We start from the raw sequence: 15,842 nt of genomic DNA, 5'->3' as shown, positions 1-15,842 counted from the left end.
TGACTAGTCAAGATTTTGTTTAGTTTTTAAATTATACTGTCTTCAGAACGTTTAAGAGAAAGATTAAAAAAAACTTTTGTTAAGTAGTACCTAGAATAGACTGGCACATGGTAGGTGCTTCAGTGCTTTGTACTTTTTAAATGTTTTTCAACTGTGGCCATCCGTTTGTCAGTATTGACTTCAGCCATGCAGTTATTTTTTAAAATTTTTATATTGAAAAAAAAATCTAAATCTAGGGAGGGAAGCTTATTTTGTTTTTACCTCTATTTCCTAATGTTTTTATTCATAGTGCTTTTTAATTCTTCTACCATAAGGCAGAGAATTTTCAGTTGTGCCTGCTTGTCTGCTATACATTTTACCAAAAAAGGTATCTTTAGGAGTGTAATGGCACTAAAACTTAATTTTCGCTTGCTTCTAAACCAGTGCTTTTTCTATTATTTAAAACACTCAAAAGGTGGTTGTCGGGGTTGTTGTTTTTTTTTTTTTAAATACTAAATGAGAAATTTCACAGCAAATCATAGCCAAGATTAAAACATTAAGTATAATTGTTACCTGATTATTATAGCCACAAGGTTTTAATTTTCAGAGGGTAATTTGGTAGGTTATTGCCTGGCGTTGTCAAATTTAATACCACTGTTAGTCTACTAGAAAATAGAAAACCTGGATGGTTAGTAAAGGAAGACTGATAAGAATGTTTTAGATAGGATAAGGGAAGTTACAGGCATTGATAATCTATTTTACACAGTAGGCAAATCAATTAAATGGACCTTCATTAAATGTAAGAGTTTAGTCAAAAGGCCAAATGAGGTATTTGGTGGAAGATTCATGTGTCTGGCTGAGGCACATGGCCTTTGGCATTTTATTGCGGTATTTTAGATTATTGGTGTGTCTAAACTTGAAGAGGTCATCCAAGCCTATTATCATACCTGTAAAATTGGGTAGAATTTACCCAACTGGTTTCTAACTTGGCTTTTACAATAATAAAGGTAAAACACTTAGCGTAGTCCATGGTATTTGTAATAAGTATTCAGTTGATGTTACCCTTTTAAACCAATATGACCTTGTAAAATGGGGAGATTGATTGAGCAAAGTTAATCTCAGTGTTTTCCCAGTTTGAAGTTTGTTATGGTGGAAGGGGAAACACACTTTGGGGATACTTTTTGTGTGTCATATTAATGGCTGATTTTCTTGTCGTTTCACAAAAGACACCCAGTAAGCAAGCATTATGTTTTTATAGGAAATTGAAGTATAAACGGTTTTATTTAACTAGTCATTGAGCACATACTGAGCTAGGTTCAAATCTCAGTTCTGCTGCTTATGCAACATAATCTTCAAACCCAGGACTAAATTTTAAAACCTTATCTTCAAATTTTCACCATGTTACTTTTTTTATATTAGCAGGATTGTGGTTATTGATAATTCTTTCATCAATACTATATGTTTGCTCTCAGATAATTATAACAAAAACTATATTCAGTTAATGATTCTAGGATGTAATTTTTATTAAAGAGCTGATGCACAGCATAAGCACTGTTGAGCTCTACTTAGTGTATTCTTAAATTCTTAGTATTCTTAAAGAGAAATGCCTCCCCCCCCTTTAAACTACTATTAATGATAACCTCAAAAAAATTTAACTTTCTCAGTACTACTGTTCAAGACTGTTTTCTTAGGAGGACATTTTGTTTATCCTACATGCTTAATCTGTTTTATTGGTAAAGTCCTTGAAATCATTGACCCATGCTGTTTCTATTTTTGAGATACTCAATCTATTTTCTCATCTAGATGTTCCCTTCCCTTCTGTTTCACACCTTGTTGGGTTTCTGGACTTCTCTGTACCTTTCATCACACTCTTTTAGTCTCTAGGGTACCAGTCCCTAGTCTGCTGAGCCAGTTTACAGGCTCAGCCAAAATAAGAAAATGAAATGAGATGAGGTACAGTGCCTCTTGGCCTTATAATTTCAGTTCTTGATTCAAACCTGGTGCCTCTTTTTTTTTTTTTTTTTTTTAAAGGCAGTGTTAAATATATTTAGAATAATCCCAGTATTTTGAAAAATTAAATGGAATTCTCTGGTCTTTTGCTGCTCAAAAAGTCCACAGAATCATCTGAGAACTTGTTGGAAATGCAAAATCTTAGGCCCTGCCCAGAATCTGAATCAGAATCTTATATTTTAACAAAATCCCCAGATGTTTTCTATGCACATTAATTTTTGAGAGGCATTGCTGTAGTAGCCCATCCTCTGATTTTATTTATAGAGAGGAAAACTGGTCAGTCATTTATTCAACAAATATTTTGTGTTTAAAGGGCTCAGAATTAAGACAAATACTTGTTCTGGATATGTTTTAAATTAGGAGTGATTTATCAAAATGAGTTCTCCAACAGATAGGCACAGGGGTCCTCTGGGCTACAAGGGATTATGCGTAGGAGGATTTCTTGGAGTTGACCCATTAGGTTTACCGGGCTGTCAAAGGCTAGCGTATGGGGAGACCTTGGAAGTGTGTAGATGGCATGTTTGGGGTTTACAAATATAGTTGACCCTTGAACAACAGGAGTTTGAACTGCATGGGTCCACTTAACCTAGATTTTTTAAAAAACATAGTTGGCTTTCCATATTCTTGGGTTTCTCACCAGAGGGCCGATTATATGCATTGCTAAGCCATTTTATATGAGACTTAATTAGGCACCTGAGGATCTTGGTATTTATGGGAGGTCCTAGAACCAGTATCTCATGGATACCTAGGGACTATTTAAGGTTTTGGAGTGTCAAAAGTTATAATTTTCGACTGCTTGGGGGTTGGCACCCCTAAACTCAACATAATTCAAAGGTCAATTCCATACATCAAAGGATGAGGGAAGGGAGAGTGGGTTAGATTGTGAATTCTGCTTTCGTCCTAAAGGCAATGATAGTCCGTGTATACTGAATGTATTTTGTGCCAGACATAGTTCCAAACATTTCACTCCAGTTAATCTCAAAAATTGCCACCTGTGGGTAAGTACCAATTTATGATCACCTTGTAGACAAAGCAGCACAATAAATCATACCAAACAGCCAAAGTTCAAATCCTGGTAGTCAAGGAAGGCAAGGGATTCAGGAATAAAGGAGTGATCAATGCCACATTGACAGATGAAGGTCATTTGTTAAGAGCTGAAAAATCCCCATTGTGTTTGGCAATTGGATCACTGGCTAATAGCAAATGCAATGTTACTGGAAAGGTGCATATACATGTCAAGATGGTTCTACGAAGAAATGGGAGGTCAGGGAAGGATTGAGTCCATGCTACTTTTTTTTTTTTAATTCATATAAACTCAGTCATTTCTATTTACTTTTTTAATGCCTACAGGGCCTGGTATTCCAAGGTGATCTCCCATCCAAGTACTAACCAGGCCCGACCCTGCTTAGCTTCTGAGATTAGATCGGGCATGTTCAGGGCACACTACTCTTGAAAGTTGGTGAAAGCAGAAACTTCATGGTGGTTGGGACATTGGAGTGCTGGAGTCAGACCTGGATTTGAACTCTACCTCTGCCACTGCTGTATCATGTTAACTGCCAAAGTGTCCAAGGAAGCCTCTTTCCTCATCCACAAAATGAGATTAAACCTACTTCACAGGGTTGAGAAGGATAAATTAATGTATGTAAAATATCTGGAACAGCAAGTACTCTATAAAGTGGAATTAAGGTTTAGAGGAGGGTTTGTTTTTAATGAGAATATTAATAGGTTGAGATGCTACAGCCATGAGAGGTTGAACCGTGAAAAGGTCTATGCAAATAGGAAAGGGTGGTCTGGTTTCACAGTGAAACCTGTTGGATTTAGTGCTCACCCCACTTCTCAAATCAGAGTCAAGAGAAGTGACACCTACAGAATTTCCATCTGGAGAAGTTCAGAAACAATCTTAGAAAGTGGGTCCGAAATCTGATTTTTACTAAAAACTGTGCCTACCAAACATACTGTCCCCCTTCCTTAGGAATGTGGAATTAATTGGTGGTGATTTGGGAAAGGGCTGATGAAGATTATGGTACTGTCAAGACCTTACAAACTACTTTTAAAAGCCTCCCTTGGTGCGGGTACTTACCTGAGGACTTTCTGGTGACTCCACACCTGTGCCTGACCTGCGTGACCATCTGAACGAATTTCTCTGCGCGAGGGTAAACGCGAGGCTTCAAAGTGTGCGCCCGCTTCCCTTCCCCCACCACTGGAGACACTGGGCGGGTTCCCGGCACACGCTCAGGAGCCGCTGAGCCGGCAGGCCGAGGCACCTCCTGGCGACCAGGACACCAGCCTCGGCCTAGGGAGCGAGGTTGCCGCAATGGACCAGCCCGTAATCTCCATCACCACCACAGTAAGGGAAGATGTGGGGCGTGGTGGTTCAGTGGTCATGGCTTCGGTACCACCGTCCTCCTCCGGAGTCCTTAACTAACGTTCCCCTCGCCAGGTTCCTCCGCCAAAAATTCACCTTTCTCTAATCCCAGGCCCTTGTGCCCCTCCGCCTTTATCTTTCTACCTTTCTCTCTCTGTCCTCACCACCTGTATAGTCCTTTCTTCTGATCTTTATTTGAGCTCTGCTTCATTTATTTTCTCCTCCCTTGCTACTACTCGCTTGTTCTTCCTGTTCCCCTTCCCTACTACTAGTTCTGGACAGCTGCTTTCATAGGGTGATTTGTTTCCTTTCATTTGTCGAGATAATGGATTTTTTCTTCTTTACCGTAGCAGACGTTTTTTCTTTCTTTCTTTCTTTCTTTCTTTCTTTTTTTTTTTTTTTTGGCCCGCTTCTTAGTTTAGAATTCATAAAATATTTTAAACTATCTTTGTTTAGTTTTTAAATTTGAATCAGGGATGTTTAGCCTATCTTTTGTAAAGTGATTCACCCCTGAAGTGAATTCGAAGTGGTAGATGGGTGGAGTTTAGATCTCCTGCCTTGGGCAAAACAAAACAGCAGCTGCCTATTAACTTTCCTTTAGATGTATCATGTTTACTTTTCCCTTCTCCTTCCCACCACATTTTCCTGGCCCATGTAGAGGTGGGAGACCTGTCCTAACCTGCCTGAGAAAGTTAGATTTCTGTGACTATAAATGTGCCACAGAGAATATTCAATATAAATCTAATAAAGGAAATGTACAGGAAGAAATTCAAACAATGTATACGAAAAAAATGTTTTTTAGAGAAATGAACATATTTCATGTAAAACTAAAGCCAGGAGTAACTCATAAGTAGAGTGGACATAAATTGCTACACCATAACGAGGAATTATATCAGTTTGCTGATTAGATTGTTTATTATTTTTTAATACACTGTTGCTTTTTTTATGCGCTGTTTCCTACTAATAACAAAAGCATTATATAAATGAAAGTAAAAGTCAATATTTTAATGACTTTACCTAGTGGAAATAGCACAAAAGGGAAAAACTGAACAACTGTTCTATTGACAGTCGAAGCTGAAATAAATGTCAAATAATAATAAATGACTATGGGAAACTTATGGAAGACAGGAGCATCCTTGGAAACGAGAATTCCAAAATAATCTTCTCAACTTGGCAGATGAGATATTAAAAATAAAAAATGCCCTTTATTATTAAGGACTGGTTGTGGGCTCAAGTGTTTATATGTGCAATGCCTCATTCTCATGCCAACCCTGGTATGCCTTCTTTTTATAATCCCAAGAGGAAGCTGGGTCTAATAAGGGGTAAGTAATTTGCCTAGTGCTCTTAATTAGTAAGTGGCAGAGCTGGAATCAAGCCCAAGTCTGACTCAGGGTGCAGGAAGCAGAGATCACCCCTGCACTGCTCCCTACATTCACCTGCTAAAAGTAAAAATTAGATAAGTGGAAGTGATTATCATATAGATTTTCTCTCTCCCTTTTGAACGTCCACAATGTAACAAGAGTGACAGAACTGAAATTACAATCACCAAACTCAAGATAGTTATTGGCCACTTCCTTCAACAAATACAGCACAGAGGACATTGTCTACAATTGGGAATGTTGTCTTTATTACTCTTTTAAATTTAAGTTTTTTAAAGCAACATCTAAAGACATTATATCTATACAGCTCACAACACCAAAAATCCGCCATCTCTCCCAGTTCATCCTCGTCTGAGGATGAGCTCTCTTCACCCACTAAAGGAGACCAAAGGATAGAGCCATAAATCTTAATAACAATTATAATAATACAATTTTGGATTTACAAGACTCTTCTTTCCAAGAACACCAACATTTGTCACATCTAATTATCTTTATGAAACCTCTGTAAGATGGGGATGTTTATTGCTCTAATTTTTTCAAAGGAAATTTAGATATTTAAAAAGCATTTAAAATCATAAAATAGCAATTTAAGAAATATTACAGGCAAAATTTATTATGTAGCTTGTATTTTAATTCAGGCTGGCCAATTTGGTGCAAGTATTCATTTCATCAAGTAAATATTTTATAAAATATATTTAACTTACAGAGATCACCTGTCAAATGAATAAGCACATTTTATGTTTTTAATAGAAGCCAATCAGGAAGACATCATCTTTTGAACGAGAAGGATGGTGGAGAATAGCGTTAACAGTATGTACATTTTCATTGTTTTTTATTCATATTATTGTTGCCCCATTAATGTTTTAATCAATCTTGCCTTTTAAGTCACTAACACTTAATTGTAAGAAAACAGTGGGCTGTATCTCACAGTTATAACTTTAGTATTAGCATATAAATGAGAAAACTAAGCTTTGAATTTAAAAATAAAAACTTGGAAAAGTAAAACAACTCTAGAAATCTAGTTGCTTTACAGAATATCTAAATAAGATCAACCTAGTTTATGATCTTGGTGAGATTACACAAGGAAGAAACAGCATACAGAGAGGTTTTTGGGTTTCAGTTTTTAGATGGCATGGCTAGAGCCTGTGATGACTTTTGTTAATTAACTGGTCAGTGTATAAAATTCGAGGTGGTAATATATGAAAGTAAAATGACCAAGAGATTCCCCTTATATTATAGAAATATTGCAGAAATATTTTCTATCCACAGCCTTTAATAACAGAGGGTCCCCATAGGCCAAAGCCTTCTCAGACTTGAACTCATTTTAATGGTAGAGCTGAGCTGATCACTCAGTGGAAAGATGGCCACAAAAGCAGCAGTGACTAAACTTACAGTTCTGGCCATTCAGCTACATTGTGGTTGGGACTAGAAAGTACCCAACCCCTTATTGGACTATTTAGATCATATGCTCTGCCAGTTAGTCCTCAGTCTCCTGTAGCTTCCCACTTGAGGGCTAGACAGAAACATGTAGCATCTACTAAGCAGAAGTAGGATAACTTTTATTTAGTTAAGAAACATCCTGAATGGTCTCACTAAAGGCTTGAGATATATAGTTAAATTGAATCTCAAGTTTAAGCATCTTTGATCTTTAACTTTTTAAGAAGTTAAAACTTCAACAATGGTCATAACCCATTTACTATAATTCAGCAATTGTTTCGGGAAGGAAATGATCGTGATTCTCTTGAAATACTGTTCTGTCCAGAGTGTTTACTATACTTGATAGAATTTTATTAAACTTCAAAACGAACAAAAATGCTACCTAGGTGTGATCCTTCCAAGAATGCTGCTTTAGAAGATATTAACATTTTACACACTGATCTGAAAAATGATGTCAATTTTCCACAGAATACTCCTATCCCTGGCACTTACCACTTGAAAACTTTTATTGAAGACTCCCTATCAAATCCAGTGGCAGCAACCTATAATTTTAAAAACGAAGGAAGGAAAAAACCACCTCTTGTGCAAAGAAACAATCCAATCCTAAATGACCTTCCCCAGTACATGCCTCCTGACTTCCTGGACTTGTTGAAGAAGCAAGTGGCCACTTACTCATTTAAAGACAAACCGCGGTCAAGCCCCAGCACACTGGTTTACAAAGATCAGGTAAAGCGCTACTAGCAACTAGGTTTTTGTGGGAAAGTTACCAAGAGCCCTGAGGAAAATATTCTATGTATTTAGAGTATATCTGCTCCAGGAGAAATTAATGACCTTTAGGATGCCTGATTTTCTACAGGAATCAAACAAAGGCTGCTTAATTTGCAAATATATCCAGCAAGACTTTTTTCTCTGTGAGGCCTCCTTAACCCAAGGAAAGGATCGGGGGAGGGGTCGGAATGTTCCCTCTTGGGGAACTCTTGACAGGATTCCCCCAGCTGGAGGTAACTCTGGGATCTTATCCGTGATTGGGCCATACTTCTGATCTCTTCAAGCAGTTTATATGGTATACCCTCTTCTTTAAAAAAAAAAAACTCTGCCTTTTGGTGAGTAGAGGCCTTATTAGATAGAGTGTGACTATAACTATATATCATAGGGAAGCTTCTTCCAAAACTCCTTGTAGAAATGAGCACTGGGGTACCAGGAGGGTAAGATTCTACTCTCAGTTCCGCCAATTCATTTATGACATCGATAATATAGAGTACTGCTGTCCTTATACCCCTGTGCTAGGCTCTGTGGAGGGAAGCTGTTCTTGACTTGGAAATATTTAAGTAACAATACAACAGCAAATATATCAAATGCTGAGATAAATAGTGTAGCAGGAAGTGCCAGGGGAGAGTTCAGTGTGGGCTGAGTTGAAAGGCTGGAAGTTTCCTTGGATAAAGTAGAAATCAAGCTGGACCTTGAATAATACATGACGTTTATGTGGCTCTTAATAGTTTCCTGTGAGCCTCCACATATATTCTCTTAGGAGTTCTTCCAAAGCCTTCTGAAATAGGCAGAACAAATGTTATCCTGGTTTTACATGCAAGGCAGCTGAGATAAATAGAAACTAAGTAATTTGTTCAGAGGCACATAGCTAATAAGGAGGGGAGGTAGTACTTTTAAATGAGGGCTCCTGAGCCCAAATTCGGTGCTCTTTGCAGTCTGCCCTGTGCCTCTGTACATGAATGAGGGCGAGGGCAAGGGCTGGACAGGTAGAACTCTGAGTTGTGTCTCGAGGGAGGGACATAGCATTGTCAAGAGCCTGTTCAAGGGACTGGGTTGTGAGCTGGACTTTGTTATTGGGACTTTGGGCCTTAATATCTCCCATTTAAAGCAGCTAGTAATAGTATCAACTTTATCAGAATATTTTTGTGATAAACTGAGAAGAAATGCATTGCATCTGAAAGTTAAATACAAGTGCTTATGGTTATGATAGACAAGGAATATTTCCGTAGGATGAGTACATGTTGCATTTAACATGTCGACTTCCTACTGCTTTGCAAATTGTAGCTTGTAAGAGGACAGAATGATAAAAGTTCACTGGGTAAATCTTATCCTGCTCACTTCAGAGAATAAATACAAACAAACACTAAATTTTACTTAAGACTTTTATGGCTTGGTATCAGGTTACCATGCTCCATGTGAAATTGTTTCTTGCTTTAGGGGTTTCTGAGGGTAGGCCACGGCCCACTGTTGAGAGGAGAAAACACAGAACATTGGTATTAGGCAAAATTTAAAACTTTAAAAGACCAAAAGAATTTGGCTTACCCAGAGAGATGGATCAAACCTTCTGAAAACATATTTTTTCCGTTTTTTTTTCTTTCTCCCCTTTCTCCCCACCTCCCGCAAAGGATTGAATTCCAGAAACTGGAAAAATGAAATGTTCTCTTAATTTTCTGTTTCAAAGGTATATGACAATATGTTCATAATAAGAGAGATACTTAGATGTAACACTGTTTACTCAATAAAATTTATAATTCTGGTTTTTTAATAACAGAATTCAGTAAAATAATTTGAATTTGAAGTAGCTATAGTATACATTATCGCTACTTATTAAGATAGAAAAACATTCTCAAGCTTCATAATTTTAAATAGAATATTCACTCAGAGCTGTTTATTATTTGTAAAAGTTTTTACTATTTTTAACATCTTTATTCTGAAGCGTGTAACTCAACTAGAAAATTTGTATCAAAGAATCTTATTATATATACACACATATATATGTATATTTGAATATGTATGGGTGTATGTATACTCATCTGTATCTGGCTCTTTACCGAGAGTATTTGAGATAGCCCTATAATTTTTACAATAATTTCTTATCAGAGAAAAAATACATTTTTATTGTAGACTATATGTATGAAAATGAGACCATCTCTCTCCATCTATATAGTTTTGTGCCTTTTCCCCAATGTTTCGGTCATCCACTAACTCTGGGGTTAGTCTCCTTATTTCTGGATGATTTTAGCTCCCTTCGTTCCCTGTCACTCTTTCCACTACTCTTGTCACAATGTCAGTACACATGTGGATGAACTTGCAAAAATCTCACTTCTCAGTTTCTTAAACTCTCCTCTACGTTAGCCATTCACTCCTTAGATTTTTTTCCAAGACCTACCATTTCAACCCTCCGTAATCTCAACTGCATGCACCCCACTGATTACTCCTAATCTTGTGCCTCACTTACTCCGGTTTCCTGGCCCTAACAATTTTTCTGTTTTCCCCAATCTATAATCCATTGACCCTATCACCTTTTCACTGCTTCTCAACTTTGCAATGTTTTCCCTCCTTGCAAAGCTTGAATTGCATAGTTAATCTTCCGAGTTACTCCCTGCACACACCCTCAATTCCCCTGTCCCTGATGGCACATGTAACTTGTTTGACAAAGCCATAACCTTGGTTAAATCTAACTGTCTGGGAACTTTGTACCTGCATCCATGTAGCTGAATGGCTCGTCTGATTTTACGTTCTTCACCTCACTGGGCAGTGAGTGAATGGACTTCCCAAGTCTGTTTACTCTCTCACTCTCCTGAGTGGCTTTATCTCACATCACCCCTCTTTCCAACCCTTGACACCTCTTCCTCAATCCTCATTTTTGTTTGCTGGTTAAGCGCCTTCTCCCCAATCTCTTTTCCAAGTGCCCCAGGCCCTCAAACCTCTTCCTCATCTACACTCTTGCCCTTGGTGATCTCATTTGGAGTCAAGGCTTTGAACATCACATATTTGTTTGTAATTTACAAATGTATATCTGGGTCTAGACTTGTAAATCCAACTACCTTTTTTACTTTTCTGCTTGTATGTCTAATTCAGGGTTTCTCAACCTTGGCACTATTGACATTTTGGACAGGATAATTCTTTGTTGTGTGTGGGGGCAACCATCTTGGGCTTTATAGGATGTTTGGCTACATTCCTGGATAATTAGATGCCATTAACTAATTAGATGCCATTCTCGATCCCCACCCCCAGTTTTAAAAAACAAAATTGTCTCCAGACTTGCCTAATGTCCCCTGGGGGCACCCCTGTACCCCTTGGGAACCACTGGGTTTAAAGCTTTTCAAAAGTCCGTGTGATCTCTGAGTGGTTGCTCTCAGGGTCAGCAGTTCTAATGTGAACTGGCTTCATTCCAGGCCTCATCCCTCACTTCTCCCTCTCACTTTCTCTTCCTGCCCCACTGGCCTCTCGGATGCTTCTCCAGTCTGCCACTCCCACTCCCACCTCAGTGCATTTGCACTGCACCTTGCCAGTTCGTTGATCTTTGTTAGCCGTGTTTGTAGCTGTGATGATGCTATCTCAGAAGACAAGTTAATTTGCAAAGTGCTCCGTGGTAAAATAACAACTGAAGGGATTTTCAACGGGATGGTTTTTCACTGAGCACGATATTGTCAGAGAGAAATTTGGTGCCCAAGAAGGGGCTGGCAAGTAATACTGCAGGGAATGCAACTTAAATGCCGGGATAATGAAATGCAAAACAAAGATAAGATGGAGCAATTCATTGTGCATTTAAATAAAAAAAAAAAAAGGGGGGGGCCTTCAAAGTTGGCTCATTTAGCAGATATTTTTGAGGCTGAATTCTCAAAGAGCAAGTGCAAGGCAAAGCAGTAATTGTCACGTGAAAATTTGTCAAGAGAGTGGCAAATGAAAATGGATTTTGAAAGATGGATACAGAGAACTTATCTCAGGGACTGGGACTCACTTGTAGTTCTTATTTCACTAGGAGCTGACGAAAATTAAAAGGTATTAGTAAAATTAAGAACAATATCATTAGTATCATTAGGTAGGCTACTTTCTGAGAAAGTCCTATGTTGTCTGTTTCTCAGACCATAAAGAAATCTGAGCAATGATACTTCCATATGACACAACAGACTTGACTTCTCAGAGAGAAGTTATACTTGAAATTTCTACCAATAGTACTTAAAAATATTGCTCCTACCAGCCCTTTGGCTGCACTTGCTGTACGATTATTCTGGCAGGGCTTCTAAAGCAGTGAAAAAATCTGTTTCTTTCTGTCCTACCTATTTATGGATCTGGGTTCTCAAAACACTGTCATACCAAGAACCTAATAAGTAGGATTGATTTTACTCCAGTTTTCCAACATCGATGGTATTAGTGCAACACAACTGAATTAAATATGCACACTAATGTCATCCTGTCATATTGTATGACTCTAAGCAATTGCAAGATTTCTGATTACTTAATCAACAGGGACCGAAACATTAATTAACTGGAATCAGGTTTTTTGTGTGTGTGTGTGTGGGCACGCTGTCTAGATTCTCTGAGCTTTACGTTATAAATGAAGAACTGAGACACATATGTAGAAATTAGGAAAGTGTATGTGTATATATAAAATCTCCAAAGACAATGGAGCCACCCAGATAGTTTGCAACAAGTTCTGCAATGTGCAGAAAAACAGTTTCTTACATAAGGCAGCTGACTATTCACGACTTTATGGAAAAAAGTCCTCTTTGAGTTATATTAAAAAGCAAAGAATGACCAATGCCAAGTAAAGTAGGACAAACACAGAAACTACGGGTAACCAATATTCTTTTTTAGACTAATGCTGTCTAAGAGTTTTTCCATGGGTACTTTATTACAAAAATCTTATGTGGTTGCTGACTATAGATGAATAAACAACTGCTTTAAGGGCTTTTTTTTTTTTCTTTTTCACTTTTCAGTTCTCTTTTCTTTTTCCTTCTGTGTATGTGTGTCTATGTACACGAGGGAGAGAAAGCATGCGAGAACACAAGAACGAGGAGCATAAAGCATATGTGCAGGCTTTCATGTAAATAGAAAGCAAACACCCATGTAACCATCATCAACATTAAAAAAAACAGGAATTCGTGGTTCCCCCGAAAGCCCCTTGTTTAAAATACATATCTGTGCTTCTGCAATAGGATAAAAAAAAAAATACCCATGTTATTTTGGGTGTTTATTAAGTCAGGTGAGCAATTAACAAGGCACAGGTGCATCAGGACACTGTGTGTATTTCATCATGAAATTTGTATTTTCTGTTGTTGCTATATTCAGAAAAACCTGCCTCTACAATCAAAACCGTATATCAACATGTAAAAAAGAGATGCAGGGTAAAATATAATAGCAGAACTTCCATATGGAAGAAAATGCTAGGATATGAATTCTTCATTTTCAACCAAGGAAATATTGTATTTTTAAATCTGATTTTAAAATAATAGGGGACGGAGTGAGTGTTCACTTTGTGAAGGAGTCTTCCCAGGATTTCGTGATATAACTCCTTCCTTCAGCATAGGAAATTCTGAAGGTCCAGTCAGTCTTCCCCGGCTTCTCATCGTGCTTCCTTCTTTCCCTCCCTTCCTTTACACATCCCACTCTGTATGCTTACCAGTTCCTGGCACTCCCTTACTCCATGTACCTCTGGGCTAAGAGCCATAAACTCAGGGACAACAGAGCCACCTAGGAAGTTTGCAACAGGTTCTACAGTGGGCAAAGACCAAAGTCTCTTCTGCATTGTTTCTCCTTAGAATATACTCCCTTGCTCTCCTCAAGGAAGTCCTGCTTTCTTTAAAACCCCACTTAAATCTCATTGTCTTTGTCATCATTAGATTTATTTAATTTTCCCCCAGCTTTATGGAGGTATAATTGACAAAGTTGTATATATGATGATTTGATATATGTATATATTATGAAGATTACCACAATCGCAAGCTAAATAACATATACATTACCTCACATAGTTACCAGTTTGCCTGTTTGATGAGAACACAGATCTATTATCTTTGGAAGTCTCAAGTATACAATATAGTATTATTAACTATTGTCACCATGCTGTACATTGTATCCTCAGAACTTATTCATCTTATAACTGAAATTTTGTATTCTTTGACCAACATCTACCCATTTCCAGTTCCCCACCCCCTACCCCAGTTTCTGGTAACCACCATTGTACTGTTTCATGAGTACAAGCTTTGAGATTCCACATGTAAGTGATATAAAATGTTATTTGTCTCTGTCTGGCTGGCTTATTTCACTTAGCATTATGCCCATCAGGTTCATCCATGTTGTTGTAAATGGCAGGTTTTCCTTTATTTTTATGGCTGAATAATAATATGTATTTATTTTATTGTTCATATATATTTATATATCACATTTTCATTATCCATTGTCCATATATATTTGTCCATTGATGGATCTTTAGGTTGTTTCCATAGCTTGGCTATTGTGACTAATGCTGCATTGAACACAGAAGTATAGATATATCTTCTAGAAAACTGATTTTGTTTCCTCTGGATGTATATCCTGAAGTGGAATTGCTGAATCAAGTGGTAGTTCTATTTTTAATATTTTGAAGGATTTCCATACTGTTTTCCATAATAGCTGTACAATTTCACATTCCCCAAGAGTGCACAAGTGTTCTCTTTTCTCCACATCCTCACCAATAGTTATTATCTCTTCTTTTTTTATGATGGCCACCCTGATAGATGTGAGGTGATATCTCATTGTGGCTTCAATTTGAATTTCCTTGGTGACTAGTGATATTGAGTATCTTTTCATGTACCTGTTGGCCATTCGAATGTCTTCTTTGGAAAAATGTCTGTTTAGATCTTCTGCCCAATTTAATTGGATGATGATGATGATGATGATGATTTGCTATTGAGTTGTATGAATTTCTTATGTTTTTTGGACATTAACACCTTATCACATATATGGTTTGCAAATACTCTTTCCCATTCCTTAGGCTGCCTTTGATTTTGTTGATTGCTTCCTTTGCTATGTAGAAGCTTTTTAGTTTGATGTTATCCCACCTGCTTATTTTTGCTTTTGTTGCTTGTGTTTTTGGTATCACATCCAAAAAAAAAAAAAAAAATTATTCCTAAGACCAATGTCAAGGAGCTTTTCCTCCCTATGTTATCTTCTATGAGTTTTCTGGTTTTGGTCTTACATTTAAGTATTCAGTCCATTCTGAGTTAATTTTTGTGACTGGTCTAAGATAGGGGTCTAGTTTCATTCTTTTGCTTGTGGATGTCCAGTTTCCCCAATGCCATTTATTTATGTTCTTTCCTCATTATGTATTCTTGGCACCCTTGTCAAAGATTAGTTGACTGTATATGTGTGTATATTTCTAGACTCTGTATTCTGTTCCCTGGTCTATGTGTTTCTTTTTCTATTGATATCATATTGTTTTGATTACTACAGCTTTGTACCATAGTCTGAAATCTGGAAGTGTGATGCTCCAGCTTTTTTCTTCTTTTTTAAGATTGCTTTGACTTTAGGATCCTTTGTAGTTCCATTTTAATTTTAAGATTTTTTTTTTCTATATGAAAAAAGCTGTTGGAAATTTGATAGGCATTTCACTGAATCTGTAGACTGCTTTGAGTAGCATAGATATTTTAACAATATTAATTCACCCTCTCCAACATTTGTTATTACTTGTTTTGATTATAGCCATTCTAACAGGTGTGAAATGGTATCTCACTGTGGTTTTAATTTGCATTTCCCTAATAGCTAGCAATGTTGGCATCTTTTCAAGTATTTGTTGGCCATTTGTATGCCCTCTAGGGAGAAGTGTCTGTTCAGGTCCTCTGCCCATTTTTTGACTGGATTGTTTGTATTTTTGTTGTTATTGAGTCTTATGAGCTCTTTGTATATTTTGGATATTAGGC

At 37.4% G+C, this 15,842-nt stretch overlaps 1 protein-coding gene across 2 annotated transcripts in view; it reads left to right on the top strand.

Moving 5' to 3' along the window:
- The first annotated feature begins 15 nt into the window (after positions 1–15).
- Positions 16–15,842, top strand: part of STPG4 (sperm-tail PG-rich repeat containing 4) — a 40,106-nt gene continuing 24,279 nt past the window's right edge. The window contains exons 1-3 of one of the 2 annotated variants that reach the window (XM_016142184.2): positions 16–4,381; positions 6,484–6,543; positions 7,639–7,896. In XM_016142184.2, the coding sequence (XP_015997670.1) occupies positions 4,304–4,381; positions 6,484–6,543; positions 7,639–7,896 (396 nt within the window). In that variant the 5' untranslated portion in view covers positions 16–4,303. Of the gene's footprint in view, positions 4,382–6,483; positions 6,544–7,638; positions 7,897–15,842 lie in introns of those variants that run through there. The other variant, XR_001596555.2, reaches the window with a different exon arrangement.

This window comes from Rousettus aegyptiacus, unplaced genomic scaffold (assembly GCF_014176215.1).
Source record: "Rousettus aegyptiacus isolate mRouAeg1 unplaced genomic scaffold, mRouAeg1.p scaffold_m13_p_7, whole genome shotgun sequence".
NCBI classification, from domain to species: Eukaryota; Metazoa; Chordata; class Mammalia; order Chiroptera; family Pteropodidae; genus Rousettus; species Rousettus aegyptiacus.
Note: the sequence above shows the minus strand (reverse complement) of the source record. Positions and strands in the feature narration are given on the sequence as shown.